At 37.3% G+C, this 17,819-nt stretch overlaps 2 protein-coding genes across 2 annotated transcripts; one reads left to right on the top strand and one right to left on the bottom strand.

The window, feature by feature from the left end:
• The first annotated feature begins 2,280 nt into the window (after nt 1-2,280).
• Nucleotides 2,281-3,536, top strand: LOC116250836 (uncharacterized). Its single transcript, XM_031624786.2, has one exon. The coding sequence runs from the start codon at nt 2,748-2,750 to the stop codon at nt 3,216-3,218; it is 471 nt and encodes a 156-aa protein (XP_031480646.1). The 5' UTR covers nt 2,281-2,747; the 3' UTR covers nt 3,219-3,536.
• Nucleotides 3,537-7,697: 4,161 nt separating this feature from the next.
• On the bottom strand, nt 7,698-12,029 carry LOC116250835 (chalcone isomerase-like protein 1). The gene is made up of 4 exons (XM_031624785.2): nt 11,520-12,029; nt 9,021-9,261; nt 8,825-8,916; nt 7,698-8,021 (listed from the first exon to the last, which is right to left on the bottom strand). The coding sequence occupies exons 1-4, from the start codon at nt 11,911-11,913 to the stop codon at nt 7,873-7,875; spliced, it is 876 nt and encodes a 291-aa protein (XP_031480645.1). The 5' UTR covers nt 11,914-12,029; the 3' UTR covers nt 7,698-7,872.
• Nucleotides 12,030-17,819: the final 5,790 nt, after the last annotated feature.

Below are 17,819 nucleotides of genomic sequence, written 5' to 3'. Positions count from 1 at the left end.
AATTGGAAAACCATATAACTTGAAAAATCCAAAATTTTTAATAAACGATGAAAAATAAAAAAATGAAAGCGACCTGCTGAGTTGGTAATTTGTACATTCTCAATCATCATAAACTTTTCCAAGTGCTGTTTGTGAAGAAAAGTTCGCTGATGACGTCTGTAGGAATGATGGTATCTAAAATAATTAATCAAGAAAGAGGGAACTTCGTCATTAAATGGTAATATTTAAGAAAATAATACATATTTGCTTAATTAATCTTTACAATGAACCATAATAATATAAAAACGTAATTGCCATGTTTAAATTTAGGACATAAATTGGTTAAAATTATTTTTAAATTTATGTTTTAATTGACTAGCTCGAAACTGGAGTGCAAGAAGGCTCAAACTCAGCTCGGGTCAAGAATTGGCTGGAGCTTAGCCAAGCGGTTGTTTACTAACAAATTATTGTTTAACATAAACCGAAATTCATTCATCCCATGGAAATTGTTTATTTTTTGTGAAAATATTGTGAAACACCTTATATATAGTCTCTTTTCACGAGCCCAATCAAGTTCAATCACGCCGAGTCTTCTTAGCTCGAGTCCTTAGAGTCTATTTTGGGCATTGACTAACAATTAATTAATAATAAAGTAGAGCTCAAGTCAGTCAATCAACCTGTTGAACAGTCCTATTAAATGCTATGAAAATAACATCTTTTATCGTCACTAAAAGCATGTTCTGCCGATATTTTCATCGAGGCAGAGCGAAAAGTCAGAGCTTCCAGCTCCAATTCCCTGTTCAATTTAAACAAAATGTCTTAATCACAGTGGCGGAGCTAGAAAATTTTATGAAATGAACAACAAGGCATTTCCGTTAGTCTGGTGTGAGCACTACATTTCACCGAAACCAGCTCCAACTCCCATGTAATAAACCTTTTCTAGGACTTGTGTTGACTCGTGTGGGCAATGGCCCACACCAACCAACACGTAGCTCCGCTACCGGTTGAATTCAAATGGTGGAAGAAGTTAAGGGAAGCTTGTAAAAGTTGAACTATAGTTTCAAAATTTTAATAGGAGTCCAAATAAAACTTTTTAAATCTTTTTATATATGTTAAAACTAAAACTTTTTAAATTTTATATATACATTTTTGAATGTTTTAACATTTAAGGAGGAGGCAAGGCCCCTGCCAGCCACTCACAACCTCACCTTCTCCTTCAAAAACATTTAAAGAAAGGAAGATATAAAGATATAGTTGCAAGTGTTTATTATATCCTCGATTGTTAATATTGACTTTAATTCTACCCCTTTTAGCTGGGCTATTGCTATTACTAATTGTATTGAATTTCATATAAAGTATCTGTCTACATCAGAATCTAGCAGGCGTCCAAATCAGGTTTTCAAGGGTCTCCTTTTGGCCGCAGGAATTCCAACCCGGAACCCCTTTATTAATGATTTAAATATGATCAACTTGCTCTTCTAGGACCAGGTCATATACTTAAACCATCAACAAGTTATTATCAACAAGTTATTAGAGAACGAAGTAGAAGGAAGTATAGTTCACTGGTTTATGACAACTGCCTGTCTGCCTCCCCTCTTACTTTCAAATATTTTTTGTGAAATGAGACATTAAACAAGTAGAAGGAAGTATAGTTCACTGGTTTGTGATAAGCTTTTAGTTGACATGTATGATAAATGTTTTTGAGTGGTGTTTGACGTACCGCTCGAAAGAAGGTTGAAGTTTTCATGCAACTCCTCATCTTTTAGGTACTGAACCTGCTTTGGTACTTCAAAATGCTACTTTCATCGTGCTTCAACTTGCACATCAGTGACCCTGAACACAAAAAGTTATTCCTTGGAGATTCATAATCTTAATCAATTTTATCGTGCTACAAGGCAAAAGTGTGCTTGACCAACTATGATTAAGGTTGACAATATATTGGATTTACATCGAATATATGATCAAATCATTCCAAAAAAATATGTCCTATTTACATCGGATATATGATTGGTGCATAAGTATGTTAGTGTTTTTTTGTCCAAAAAAACGTTTTTTTGTTTGTTGAAGTCTGAGTGACCCGCTTTTTACAGGAAATTAGGTTGAAGCTTGTTACACTGGAAATGGAGACTATTGCTTTGGAAGCTAAGAAAAGACGCTCAATGACTAAAACGAAGAGGAAAACCATGCGTTTCCATTCTACTACATAATAGTCAAGAAAAAATTTATTTGCATGTTCATTAAAAATATACAAACATTCTGTTGACGATCTTGCACTGTCAAAAAGAAAAAGCTTGATCATGGATCTCTGCGAGTTGAAATCAGGACCATCATGTCTTCCGACCGAAGAGATTCTTCTGCTGTGAAAGTAAGAAGAAAAGTAGGAGCAAGCTTTAATAATAAGCCTTGAGGTGAGTGACTCTCAAGAAGCAAGCCTCGAATATCTGCTTTAGAGGGTAAAAACAATTGCAGGCCAATGGTCATCGTCACGCGTGCCGTGTCCTGAAAAGGGCAGCAACGTACTTTGCTCGCCTGCTGTAGGGCGCAGCAGACCTCTGTCCAAAATTCCCCTCTTCCATCGCAAGCAAAATCGCTGCAGCTAATCCGGCGGAATCGTTTGCCGCCAAGCGAAGCTGAGAGGAAAGGGAGAATACAAGAAACGGAAACGAAAGAAGAGGAATAACCAGAGCAAATCCCAGCGGAGAAAAGCAAGAGTAAAGAAAGAGGGAGAAGGGGAGCGAAGACCTATCCCCAGTCCCCCAGTTGGTTGGATGGCAGACCCTCTTCTTCCTGATTCCTTGTTCCTGCAGGTCATGAGCAAGAGGCGGACTTGGGTTGCGCTCTTTATTCTCGTCTACGCCCTCCTCCTCTCCTTCTCATGGACGTTCATCCGCTCCATCCTCTCTTGGTACTCGACCGCCACCACCGATTCCTCCACGGGCGGTGGTTTCCGGTGGCCTGCAGTGTATGCGTCCGTGGTCTTCGGCGTGGTCTTCGGCCTGCTGTCGATGCTGGCCGTGCTGGCTCTGGCTATACCTTCCATGTTGGTCACGTGGATAACCATCTTGGTGCTGCTCGCCTTTGCCGGGAAGCCTCGCCGCTCGCTCGTGTTCGAGGGCCGCAAGATCACCGGCGAGATCTCGGGGCTGGCGCTTAGAATCATGCTCAAGGAAGGTAACATTGTCGCCGCTCTCTGCGCCATCTTGAGCTTCTATGTCTTGACTACTAGAAGGGACGATTAGGACCCTTTGTTCTCTCTTTCTCTTTCTCTCTCTCTCGAAGCAAGAAACGGCAGGAAAAGAAAGAAGAAATGGGGAGGCGTGCTCTGGATGAGGTTGGGTTTCTGTTTGGCGTTGGGCTTGTTTGAATCTCACTGGTGAGACATTGAGAATGTTGTTTGGGAGAGGAGAGGGAAGGAAAGGGCAAAAGGGCATGGTTTCCCTGTTTCTGGTTAATTTTGTGTTTTAATCGTGTAAAGCTGAAATAGGTGCAATTTTGCTGCTTATAAAGTTTCTATCGTTCTCCGCAATTGCATATCCAGAAATTGTTTGAAATGTCAACTGAAGTTTTGGATTTTTTGGGAGGAACAAAGGGCATCTGTTTGTGAGAACTCTAATTGTTCTCGGGATTGAGAAAGGGTCTGCAGGAAGGAAGAAGACAGAGGATTAACTTTCTACTACGCATTATGGTCTTCTTCACTTTTCCTTCTCCTTTAAATTGCCTTCTGACACAGGTCTCTGGTGGCTGCGATGAACAGCGTGTTTTTTGGTTTGGCTTTACGTGTTTTTCGCAATTACCACACTGATACATTGATGTAAGCGAAGGACAAAGAACATGTTGGGGATTGTAGGATACCATTCATGGAGCCTGTGAGATCGCCTGTCTCGCTCTCAGACACAAAAAGAAAAAGAAACAGTGTGTGAGCAAGAAGATACATTTATGTTTCAGTTTTTTCCCCCCTGATTATGGCATTTTACATGCAAATGTTAGATCAGGATCTGCCACGCCTTCAGTCTAAGGGGTTGAAGTTAAGATCTTCATGGTGAAAGGTGAAAGAGTTACCTTGACATGAACGTGGAAGAGTCTTCTTCACCTCTGATATCCGAATCGAGAAAGATGGAAAGAAAATCAATGTCTGATCCACTTTGATCCAGCGTTTTTTAGCTGAGGAAGACGTAGTGGAGTTAGGAAACTGGAATTTAACTGAAGGTGTTTTTGGTGCAGTGGTCGGGCATAATCTGGTGTACGGTGCCCGAATCTAGCCCCCCATATTAAGGGGGGCGTTAAATTCACTCAAAATATGTGGAATTTTAGAATTATTATGCTCATTTAAAAAAAAATGAAAATTGAATTAAGAAATAAAGATTTTTTCTTTCGGAATTATGGCTCCCTCGGCATCAAAATTTCGGAGTCCTTACCTCGCTGATTCTGAAATTTTGAAAACTTTTCATCTTTTTTCTTTGGAGTACAAGTCGTAAAAGCTTCAATTCATGAATTTTAATTTTTTTTTTATCAAACAAGTCATATGTTTGAGATGATCAAACACAAAAGCATACTAGAACTGGAATTTTCATTATAATTCTAGTTTGAGGTGAAATTTAAAGTAAAATTCTATGCCATCGAATGCCCCTTAAATGAATATCTGAAAGATGCTAAAGGTTTAATCCAGAAAAAGTGGAACAGAAGATATGGAAAGAAAATCAATGTAACTTATGCACATTTTTTAGCATAAGTTAAATTTAGTGAAGCTAAGAAACTGGGGATTAACTACAGCTGTTGGTTCAGATATAACGTGGTCGACTCTGCCCAAATCCAACTTACCATATTAAAAAAGCATGTGAAAGGTGTTAAACATTACACTAAAGTCCCTAAACCACATTGATGGAAGGTAGGCCTCCTACCTTGTATTGAAAGATTAAACTATGCAATTTAGATGAAATCAATTAACAAACTATAAGAGGAAAACAAAACAAAACACCTACTTTAGGAAGACTGGAGCACATTAGCCACTTATAAGGCAGGTTCATAAGACAAGGCATCCATAACTCGAGCATATCAATACCAACTCCCTCTTCGCCATCTTTCTTCCATCCAAGCAAACACACCAAACATGACTAGCTTTCCTCTTTGGTGGTCCGTCTCTTCAGCATCTTTCTTCCATCTATGCAAACACACCAAACATGACTAGCTTTCCTCTTTGGTGGTCCGTCTCTTCAGCATCTTTCTTCCATCCATTCAAACACACCAAACATGACTAGCTTTCCTCTTTGGTGGCCCGTCCCTTCAGCGTCTTTCTTTCATCCAAGCAAACACACCAAACATGACTAGCTTTCCTCTTTGGTGGTCTGTCTCTTCATCATCTTTCTCTCATCCATGCAAACACACCAAACATGACTAGCTTTCCTCTTTGGTGGCCCGTCTCTTGAGCATCTTTCTTCCATCCAAGCAAACACACCAAATATGAGTAGCTTTCCTCTTTGGTGGCCCGTCTCTTCAGCATCTTTCTTCCATCCATGCAAACACACCAAACATGACTAGCTTTCTTCTTTGGTAGTCCATGAAAGGTGAAGCCAACCCCTTTTTCCCTTGCCTGCAGGGTTCAAGGCGGTACACCCCTTAACTCGAGTGTCATGCATGCTACCATCTGCAGTCTAGAAGAGTAACACTCATGGAAATATCAAACTGAATGTGTGTTTTCTGTGTGACTCTCAATCATTTTGGTTCTAGTTCAAACTTTACATTTCATCAAGTTCCTAGCCTTGTCCCTTAGCAATGCAAGGTAAAGTTTGGTTTTTGTTTGCTAAGGGTCTACACAGGGGCAGAAGGGGGGCACATGGTCCATGGCCCTACCCCAACGAATTGGAAACAAAAAATTACATTGAAAAAATTGAAAATTTTTAGTTGCGCCATGTATTGTTTGGATTCAAGTTCAGTTTGAGCCCATCGAGATCTGGAGGTTGGACTGTTTGGCCCGCCCCTAAAAAAATCCTGGCGGTCCACACTTCCTATATCAGCACTTCCTTGGGGCCAAGACCAAACAAATATTCATACAATATGATGCAATGAAATCTTCCAGCACTTTTACATCCATCCTTTTCTAAACCTAAACTCTTATCATTATTTCAGTTCTCTAGCAACACTAGAATGACATTTTGTCACCAAAATTTATGAACATGAACCTCCACATTCTCTCCACTAACTAATATGAGAACAAAATGTGGTTTGTAGGCTCTTCTTGGTTCTTACAAATGAAAAACATCTACTAGCAAGAAAAATGCAGAGATAAAGTATCTCCTTGCCTTTGATCTACACTTCATACTAAAGAATTCCCCAACATAACCATTTATCATAATTAACTAGTGCTGCAGATGCTGAACAAACACGGCATAATTTGATCAGCCCCACATTTGATTGAACTCTAGGAATAGAAGAGCTTTGCACAAAAATCTCCAACTAACTCTATCATATGCATTTGCCATACATATCTAATTTGGAGCGCAATGAACCTTTCTTAGAACAATTGAAGGGACAAACCCCTTCATGTGCCAAAATGACACTGTCATAAAGCCCTCTTTCTGGTAAAGATTTGCTCCTTCCCAATCACCTTATTAAGAACCAACTTCATATGTCCCACAGCAACCTTAGAAATAATCTTGTAAATGAGATTGCATAAAAGTATAAGATGAAGATGTTTGCACACCAATTGCTTTAAGGGCTTAAAGACAATAACAATCTATTTATAGGGCAAACGATCATATTAGTAGAAAAGAAATAGAAAAGAAATATGGTACTGCTTGAAAGTATACATTATCTTGTACATGGCTGATCTATTCTCAGGAAGATATAGACAAATAACGACAACAAGACATAGAATGAGATACTTCACTAGACCTTCTTTCTTCTATGTCTCGCGATAATAAACTTAAAAAAAAATGCACTTAAAAGGGCTCCAGTCAGGTAAGAGTTCAGGTGTATAATAGCTTCCTTTGACCATCATGATTATCGAGATGTGCTACATAGGTGACATAATCTTGTTTGTTTCTTTAAACATTGCACTTTATAGTTGATGAAATAAGATGCCTACTTTATTAACGCTGCTTTCCGTGTGAATCACTTCCAGTGTTTCAAAAATATTCTTACCTTTGTTCATATCCCATATAATGCATGAATTGTCTGTAAATCTAGAAACAAGGGGATGCCAAATTAGATTCAAATTGGATATACCCTTGTATCCGTTTTTTCGAATATTCACATATTTAAATTCAAATACAAGCAAAAAAAAGTCATATCTGAATCTGAAATCCAAATTTTGAATGGAATCTTGCCAATATTTAAAATGTAAGAGCATTCGATATAAAATATTTATTTAAAACTAAATTTGAAGAAAATATCATCATGATGCTTTCTATATCTGAATCAGAAATCCAAATTTTGAACGAAATTTTGCCAATTTTCAAAATGTAAAAGCATTAGATAAACGATATTTATTTAAAACTAAATCTGAAGAAAAAGTTCACTGTCATGATGCTTTCCTGCGAGAAATCACTTGGTGCCAAATGCGGTTTGGGGAAGATCATACAGAATTGTCGACGATTTCCTTGCTGCTATAGAAATTTATCACGACCTCCACTATCCTCGACATTTCCGGAACAATGGTGCATCTCTCGTTCTCTGAGAACCAATTCCGGTTTTAGTTACAGCTTGAATTTTGCAGACAGAAGTAATATTTCCAAAGTGATATATATACGTCAATATTTTAGCAGCAGAATGGCTCCATACTGTTATGTAATTCCGTTTTGTGCACATACAATTTCTGCTACAACAACTCAGCTGGTGCAAGGTGCATTATTTAAAACAATACAACTCAAAGCCACTTGGAATCAGTACAAACTTCTCTTAGCTAACAGGATTTGAGCAGAGGGAAATGATAGAGGCTCCGAAACTCTCTTTAGCATCCTCATCTAAGGGCTCGTCTCCTAAGTACATGGAGATGTAGGCCCTGCAGAGCAGCTCGCTCTCCAGTCCCCCCACTATCTCACCTTTCACTGCACACAGAAAAACGATTATTAGTTATATATATATATATATATATATATATATATATATATATATATATATATATATATATATATATATATATATATATATATATATATATATATATATATATATATATATTAATTACTGTAAATAGGCTAAATTAATGCTCTTTGGTTCAATTGAATCAAATGCTAGACATTCTCATAAGCTTGAGATAGTTCTTCCAAAGCGGAAATCTTGATTTTTAATGCAGTAATTTTCAGAAATAGACGTAAATCTGCCTTCTTGAATATAATGCAATCTCATTTTGCATGATCCAATGATATAATATAGCGGAATTTTCGAAAAACCCAACAATATTTACGATAAAAACAAGTAAAACGAAAATATCAGGAAAATCTCGTGGACTTTGAAAATCTTGGCAAAAATAAAGATCTTGCGATTTTGTCACGATTTTTTAAGGTTTGTTGATGATGTTTTCACCTTTTTAACAGTTTTTCATTAATTATTTTTTTTTATTTGCAGAGATCTTTCCCAAAATTCTGTAGAGAAAAACAATTGCGCGAAAGCTACCCAAGAAAACAGATATTTTCCAGAAAGTGATATTTATGACAATGATTTAAACATCTAATATTTTATTATACTCACATTTTTGGGATTTCTGTTAGTTTCTAAAAGTGCAAAAGTAGTAATAATTTCCCAAAAGAAAAATAATTCCCAAAATTATTTTTGCAGTCCATCCATCTCATGTGGGAAAAATCTCCAGAGACTGTGTGACTGCCATTGCAACTCTTGCCATTTTAGTTACCTTTTGTCTGCATAACGAAGCCTGGGAACCTGGTTATCTCAATCACAGAACCGACGGGCAACTTAATGCTGTCGCTGGCTCTTTCCATTACCCTGTTGAACAAGAAAGGCAGAGAAATATCTGTAATTTCCTACTTACTACAGTTATGATCAACAATGAACAGTGAACTGATCAAGAATGGTGAACAGAAACTTACTTGCTCAGCAGCTCCTCATGTTTTTCACCACTTAGTTTCTTGATCGATGCACCGAGGCCTGTGTCGAATTGTTTGCGCACCAGGCTCATCGTCAAGCCTCGGAACACAATTACCAGCTTCACAGTCATCTCGAAATCGCTGTTTATGACCAAATCATACATATCCTGTTCCGGTTTCTCCGGCATTTTCGGGAATTTTGATTGGATTACCTCTTTCATCTTCACATGGTCAGCATATAATCCTGGATATTCACACACATATGAAGTTATATATACATTATCATTTTCAACATGGAGATTGATGATTAAGCCAATTCATGAACGTCCATGACTACAATTCATTTGGGCAGCTGAGAACTGAACTCAATATTCTTATGATTGGTGGTATAATTATTACAATGTTGAATCTAGAGGCGGAGCCAAACAAAAAAAAAATTCATGAGGGTTTTTAAATTTTGACATTTCAAAAATTTTATATAGTATAAGTAAAATTTTTTAAAATTTACATGCAATTTTTTTTTAAAAAAAGGTAGGGCCAGGCCCATCGGGGCCTTCCCTTGCCTCCGCCCTTTGGTTGAATCTATAGTTGGCAAACTGGTAGGGATCGCCCGATCAGTTCGAATCGCCTACAAATCCACCCACAAGTCAAAGTTTGGGCGAGGTAGAACCTAACTCGGTGAGGATTGCACCCGATTCGCCGAGGATCGCACCCGATTCTCGCCCAAGTCACTTGTAAAACAAAATACATTAAAAATTAGCTTTTAGAGAGTCGGAGACCTTACTTCAAGCAGTAAAAATACATTAAAAATTTCATGGCCTGATCTTGCCGAGTCGATGAGTCAATTCGCTGACCTATTGACCCGATCATCTGTCAATCCGAGTCAGAGTCACAGATTTACCAACTACGATTGAATCGCGCCGCCAAAACAGTGCTAAGACAATCAAGATATGAGGGAAAATTTTTCAATTATCAGGATTTAGGGTATAGTCCCAAATACAGGCCTCACACTTTTTCATTTTCTAGAGTGGCAGGATTTGACCCCCCAAACAGGATAACCTGGTGCAAAAAGTTCAGGACTGACTTTCCCCAAGTCTGATTGATAAACTGCATATTACCCATTACTTTTTATCCATGGTTCATGCTCATTGTTTTAACAACACTGGTTTTCATAACACCTTAAAAACTTCTAATTATTGTAAAGGACTCGTCATAGAAGATATTACGCTAAAAATCAGAAATTCAAGTCTATTAATCAAACTACGAAAATCACATCGGGGTGACTCAATCTCGAGTTCGTGGTTTTGTTTGGTACTGTTGGTACTTGGTAGAATGAGTCTGTTGCCTTTCACGCACCATGCGAAGACATATGCTTGGTCCAACTACACAAGTTGACTCCCACCCAGGAATGTCAAGCCATGAAATTTGGATCGGATGTATTCTTAATTAATATCTGCTTCTGAATATTTCAGATTCGACTTGGATTGGAATCCGAATAAAAAAATCATATCCGAATTCAAATCCGAAATCCGATTTTACAATCTGAAATCTAATCTGAATCCGAATTTTGAACCAGATTTTGCCAATTTTCAAAATTAGTAGCATTAGATACAAAATATTTGTCTAAAAATGAATCTGATTTGAACCCGTATCTGAATCCGATCAGATATTTATGTATATCTGAATCCGACCGGATGCCATAAATGCAAATCCGATCTGATTTCTTAATAGGATATTAAATTTTTTTTTTATAACCGATTTTTACGGATCGATCGGATATGCGATTCAAATCAAACATTTTGACATCCATACTCCCACCTTATATAGATGGGCACCATGTGTTCCGCAAACGGAAATGCCACCAGTATTTAATGGTGCTACTCACCCCCAAAACCCTTTTGTCAGTAACATTATGTTATTATCTCATTTATCTAACCTAAAAATTGGTTAGATTCATTAAACATTTTAAAGAGTGTTTTATGAATTAGATTCACTTTCTTGGGTAAATGTATGAAACAGTAACATCTGTTACGGTTCCCAAATAAGATCTTTGATGAAGAGTGTGACAGGTGTCAAGTAGAATGTTGTGCATCCTCTTGTTGCAGTCCAAAGAAGTAGCACCCACAAGCGATTAGACTTTCCACTAGAAGGTTTGGGGAGACTATTTGTAGGGGCGAAGCCCCCCGTCCCCCCTCCCTTTTCCGATTGTAAAAAAGTTAAAAATTTATATGTAAATTTAAAATTTTTTAGTTTAATATATATATATATAATTTAAAAATTTCTATTTCTACTTTGAAACTATAGACAGCACGCACTCAAGCCCTAAGCTTATCGACAAAGGAACATAGCACAAAAACATGTGAAAAGGAAAAGGTGTTCAACCAATTCGGACTTTGATGAATTCATTGCCTTTGCAAACGAAAGCTAGAGAAAAGACGGTCCAATCGCAGAAATTTAAATGAAGCAGAGCTGTAAACTGGATTTATGATTTTGGGAACTTACCAAATGCATAGATCTTAAAGCTGATGCCCATCACCTTCTTCTTCCTCAAACCAGTAGCATGCAAGCGCTTCCTATTCTCCAGCGTCAAGGGAAAAGCAACCCCCGTCTTTGGCTCAACTTCTTCTACCTTTTCTTCGGTCAGATCCTTTTCCTTCACTTCCTCCAACTTGTTCAGATCCTTCTCCTTCACTTCCTCCTCCTTTTTCAGATCATTTTCCTTCACTTCCTCCAACTTGTTCAGATCCTTTTCCTTCACTTCCTCCTCCTTTTTCATATCCTTTTCCTTCACCTCCTCCAACTTGTTCAGATCCTTTTCCTTCACTTCCTCCTCCTTTTTCAGATCCTTTTCCTTCACCTCCACTTCCTCCTTGTGAACCTCAACAAGGGTAGCCATTGTTGCCGATCCACAGGTCAAACACAGGCGATGAGAAGAGAGGAAGTGCAGCGTGTATATTTAAGGAGAAGATCGATCGGGGGAAGCTGTTGGTTGAGTTGGATAGAGAATTTATTGTGTGGGCTGGATGGTCTTGTCGCGCATGGTTATTACTCAGCCTTTCTTTTGCAGTTGCTTCTATCCATAAGCTTGACTGCAATTTATTTGGGCAGCTGAGTACTGAAATAATTGCGCCACCAAAACTCTGATAAGACATTAAACAAGAAACTAAGTCTTCCGGGTGCAATTTGCAACCCCCACACAGAAACATGGCGCAAAAAATTGTGGACAGACCGGCCTCTGGATGTTAATAAATTTGATTTAGATCAATATCCGACCAAACTTCATAAAATATAATATATGCAAAAAATGTTAACATCTGAGTAAGAATTTGGTTAGGGTTCAAATATAAGAAATGACATCTGATTCGATTTGGATTTAAGTAAATATTGACCAAATTTGGATTTAGATTGGATAAAATTTTAAATAAGAGTAATATGGTTTGGATTCAGAAGTTAATCTACAAATCAAATTTAGATCAGATTCAGATCATGTGTTGGGATTTTGGATTCACATGTGACATTATATTTTTCTTCATCCAAATTCGAATATGAATCTGAATCCGAATATATAGATATCCAAAAATGTGGATATGGAAAAAATATACAATCTTATTTGAACATGATCCAGATGACATCCTAGACCTGCCCAAGTATGATTGAAACTATAGGAAGACTGTGAAATGCCTGCGTACTTGGTGAACATATCTACGGCTTTTATGCTTGTGTTCATGTTTCTCTACAACACAAACATCTATGTCTCCAAACTTTTTATCCAGGGAATGGAATACTTTCTTGGAAAAAATAATGACCCGCCACTCTAAACTCGAGTATCCTAAAAAGTATAGTTGGTAAACTCGTGACTCGAACTCGGATCGGCATATGACTGTGTCACTTGGTCAGTAAGTTGACCCGGTGACTTGGTGAGTCCATTCGGTTGAGTTTTAAAATAACATAATGTAAATCATGCTGACAAAACTTGCCAATGGGCTCACTGCCTGCTGAATACTTGGAAATTGGTTGCGGTTTCTTTTATATTCAAGCAAATAATAATAGGTATAAATCATGTGATCAATCTTCTCATGTTTCGTTTCCTTATTCCATAAAGTGGTTTTCTGCATAGAAATCATGTGATCAATCTTCTCATGTTTCGTTTCCTTATTCCATAAAGTGGTTTTCTGCTTCTCCTTGAAACAAAGTAGGCAAATTGTAAATTAACTAGTTAGATAAACGGGTAGTTATCTTCTTTAGACTTCAAGTCATCGATCCATAGACACAAAGAACCTGTCTTTTTCGAAAAAAAAAAAAAAAAAACCTGATTAAAACATTAAAAAACAATGAAAAACGAAAAATCCATCTTTTCTCCATTTTTTCGGAACTCCAGGATGATTTTTTCGTGCTTTATCTTTTTTTCTCATTACTTTAAAGTTTTTAAAACTTAGGTTAAATTATTTATATTCATTTTCAGCATTACTAAAGCACCATTTTTATTTTTTTATCTAATTAGTTTTTAAGTTGGACAAAATATGACTATGTGCATCATATATAAGGATGATAATGAATTTTCAGCTACGTATCCAAGGGCGGTTTCAGATTGTGCGATCCGTTACATTCTTTTTATATTATTAGTAAATAAGCATCAATTTAAAGGCCCCCAGCAACCTTCCATTGCAATTATTTGCAATTATCAATTTAAAAGAGTCCAAAATTTTTAAAAAGATTGAATAAAACAGAAGACGTGTAAAAATTAAACTCGAGCTTGATAAGGAGTGAGATTGACAACACTGAGTGGAAGGCTGCTGCCTAAGCCTGGGCAACATGAGGTTTAGGTACCTGACGGATACCCATTTCCTGGTTCGATCGGGTATGAAAAAACTGGCCCGGGTAAATTCGATGGGGTTCGATTTAGCCCCATTAATTTTTTTATTTTTTATATAATAATAATATATATATTATTATTAAAAATATATTTTATATTCAAATTTTGTTTTATATTTAAAAAATATTTTTTATTTTAATCGAGGCTTCGGGTTTCAAGCATTGGGCCGATCTGGGGCCACGCTTGGGTTTCGGGCCACCCAGACCTGAGCTCGACAGCCATAAAAATGGTCAGTTGCTTGGTTTCTTTTCTTTGTCCACCTTTTATGTCTTTCTTTTAACGTAATCATGTTTAGAGGTGAGCGAAGAAGACCCATCCTTTGGCCAAACCTTTCATCCAACCCTTGTCCTGGTTAGCTGAGGATATCCCCTCCTACACTTCAACTTGCATATCCATATATCCATCGCGACAAAAGACAACACTAAAATTGGGAGCCACGCATTTAACTTTGATATCAAGTAGCAGATCAGAATCTCTAGGGTTACTTCCAAAAGTATCTAAAATGACCTCACCCGCTACCTACCATTTTGTTCTTTTTCCTTTGAGAAAGCTGCGATATTTATGGGCATTATTGACCGGTGATGTGTTCGCTGTGACTCTTTGTCATGTCCATGGCAGAGTAGTAGGACGAAACCAACCGATAATAAAGATGTCAGATTTCTTGGCAATTATTTTTTGAATGGCGAGAATGGAAAGTCCTGATAAGTCCAATTAATATGTCCATCTGGTGTGCTGCAGCTCATTTATCACTAGAAGTCAGTTGTGAGGTACAGAGATGCAGCGATCTCTCCTTCAATTAAGTGGGGTCTCCTTGACTGGGACTTGAGGAGTTGAGGTTAATGAGAACCCAGCCACGAGACTCCCAACGCCTTTTAATAATGCATGTATGGTAACTCATATGCATTCTCCTCTGTGGAAAGAGGGGATCGAACACGTCTGCAAGATTTCATGTTTCGCCAAGTATTTGATGAAATGCCTCAATACTAACTGTTATGTTTTTACTCTGAAACAGACGAGTATTTATTTAGTCTGGCAAATCTTCACTTGTCTCTATAGCCAGCTTTAATTAATTTATACATAAGAAACTGTGAACCAAGACAACTAGTAATAATATCACGAGTATATAAACTGAGTAAGGCTTACCCATTCACATACTTGAATTGTTATAATTTCAACCCTAACTACCCCACTTCTGTTGTATGGTCTAGCATATGCTAACATGCTTCACAGTCATGAGCTACATTTGGCTCATGTCGAACATTTACTCATGATATGATCTTCAATGTACATTTATTCTCAAATTCGGTACGTATAGCTAGGTCGTTGCAACGCATGTGCATATATATATATATATATATATAGATAGATGCCATAGTTGATAAGCAACATGAATGTGGCCTTTACTAAAGAAAATGGTTTGGTCACCAGGTGGACTTGGAAAGCCATGTATAATCTCTCCCTACGGCAGTGAAGCGTGGAGGAGAAGGGTTAAAGGCAAATGGGCTCTTAGCCCCTCTTTTCTCATGCTTCTCACGCAAGCTTTTCACAACTTTCCGTCTCATTTTGCTAGAATCAGGAGCGTCACCTCTCTCAGTTCCTATATTTGCAACAGAGATACGAAGGCATGATCAACAAGACCAATATTGATCATACAGAGAGAGAATTTAAAGTGGGGATCTTCGAGGTTGCGATGATGGTAAGTATGTGGCCACCAGGGAAACGGCGACATCAGTAGCAGTAAGAAGATGGCATTAGTTAAGCCTTTCTGTTTCCATTGGCAACTATTTTAGAGGATTGTAGCTCCAAGTCTAAAGATTTCCTTTCTAGAGTTGAGCGGTATCTTATTAGAGTAAAAGTCCAACCAACATTTCTATATGAAAATTAAGTTTTCTTTCATGAACTGATTAATTCACTACTCATGTAGATGTTGCGATTGACGTGTGCCTTTTGTTTTCTTTCTTTGACTTTAGCTGCTTATCACGTCTTCTATAAGTACTATAACATTTAGCAAGATCCACTAATGCATGAAATAATTATATTTTAATCACTAATTACATGCATTTATATGTGTTTCAATCTTTATATTTATCATAGTATAGGCACTAGAGAGCTCCAATGCAAATTTAATCAAAAATGGGGATCAAGCTCAGATTTGAGAGCTTAAACTGGGCATGATTGTGATCTATGGATAAAACCATTCAGAAAAGTTCATCTTGTGAGTGGATGGATTCAAATTAACTCAAAGAAAGACCTAAACCCATGTACAAGATGGAAAATCCATGCCATGCAAGGGGCCGGCTGTTCGGAAACAGTAACATTGTATTATTGTTCCATGTAATATATTTGTGAAACTTTTTTTAATTTGTTCTACAAATCTGCCCTAATCTTTTGGGCAGATACATGGAACAGCATCATAATTACTCTTACCAAACAGCCACAAAAGGTCCTTTAGTCTAGCACCGACCCCGTCCTAGAATTGGGTTATAGTGATTTGTCTGATTCGAATAGAACTTGGCTTTTGAATTGAGATTTTAGCAATCCTCACTAAATTTTGGCCAATGAATGAGACTTTGAGACTTCCCTATTCTCCCCATCACAAGCCCTTGAACAATCCCCTTATTTGAAGATGTGTCTGCCTAACAAAAGAATCAGTGGGATCTCGTTAGTAACTGACCTACTCTAATATGTTACTTTAAGATCTCTGTTTAATTTCTCGAGATAAGAAAGGGATCTCATCAATTCCAAGGGAGAAAGAAAAATTGAATTTGCAATCAGAAAATGACAGAATAGTGGCAAGAAGAAAATCAGTAGAAATATCTGTATATCGTACTGTCGACATTTTCTGTATAAAATATGTTCTCTTGAATCAATATTTTCCCTTCTTTCCCAGTCCTGGTTGAGTAGATTGTCATTAGGATGTGGAGTTTAATCTATAGGAATATTTCATGTCTAGTTAAGCATCGATCGGTTTTGGAGTAAGTTACATTGATCAATTTCCATTTGGTGTTCTTCTCATTTCTCCTCCATCGGTTTATTCAGTTTTCCCATTACACACTGAGTCTATGACATATTACAGATTAATTACTTTGAGATTGAGTCCCAGTCTAATATTTTATTATATTCTATTGTTTTTGTACGAAGTGCTAAGGTTTTAAAAGCAGCGAACAAAAAAAAAAATGAAGTTCACGGCCAAAAAGCAAAAAGATTGCGTTCGAGTGAAACAGTATTAATTAGCGCATAGACTGCGTTCTCAGTTTTCAATCCAAAAGACCATAAAAGATGTAGATTTGCGAAGTGTTTGGGAACCTTAGGAGTCGTTCAGCAATATATAGGAACAGTAACATACTGTTGCCCACACCAGCTCCTCGATGTTTCTTCATTTACATCTTCAAATATTTGTTTTGTTATAAAATGCATGATTGCGCCGATCCGATATGAAAATCTGTGAATGCGTACCCTTCCATAAAATTTACCGCGCAGCCGCGAAACTTGAAACATCTTCACATGAAACGTTGTAACATAGGGTTCCATGAATTTGCCGAAAGAACAGATACATGGAACAGTATATTAATGTTCCTGTGGCCAAACGACCCCTTAAAGATAAAAATGCAATTATACAAGAATGAAAAGTCGGTCACTGCACATTTTAATTCATAATAAATAATAAATGATAAGTTTGTTAATTACCAAAATATAAAGTGGTTAACGAAAAACTTGTATGGCTTTTCATTCATTAGTAATAAAAGGGGGAGCCCTATCTCCCAGCATTATTGTTTTAGGGTATTGCAGAAGCCAAAATTCATTGGCGGAGCCACATGTGGGTTGGTGTAGGCATTTGCCCACATTAATCATGTCACAAATTTTCTTAATTTACATGTTGATGCACATACCAGTTCCTTCATTTTCATTTTAATGTATTAATGCCCCTT

This window comes from Nymphaea colorata, chromosome 3 (genome assembly GCF_008831285.2).
Source record: "Nymphaea colorata isolate Beijing-Zhang1983 chromosome 3, ASM883128v2, whole genome shotgun sequence".
Classification (NCBI taxonomy): Eukaryota; Viridiplantae; Streptophyta; class Magnoliopsida; order Nymphaeales; family Nymphaeaceae; genus Nymphaea; species Nymphaea colorata.
The sequence above is the reverse complement of the archived record's forward strand: the minus strand, read 5'-3'. Positions and strand labels throughout refer to the sequence as shown.

Coding starts and splice junctions, on each gene's coding strand:
- LOC116250836 (XM_031624786.2), top strand. CDS start 2,748: ATGGCAGACCCTCTTCTTCCTGATTCCTTGTTCCTGCAGGTCATGAGC.
- LOC116250835 (XM_031624785.2), bottom strand. CDS start 11,913: ATGGCTACCCTTGTTGAGGTTCACAAGGAGGAAGTGGAGGTGAAGGAA. Junction 8,917..9,020: donor CATGAGGAGCTGCTGAGCAA/GTAAGTTTCTGT, acceptor CTTGTTCAACAG/GGTAATGGAAAGAGCCAGCG. Junction 8,022..8,824: donor CTTCGTTATGCAGACAAAAG/GTAACTAAAATG, acceptor TTCTGTGTGCAG/TGAAAGGTGAGATAGTGGGG.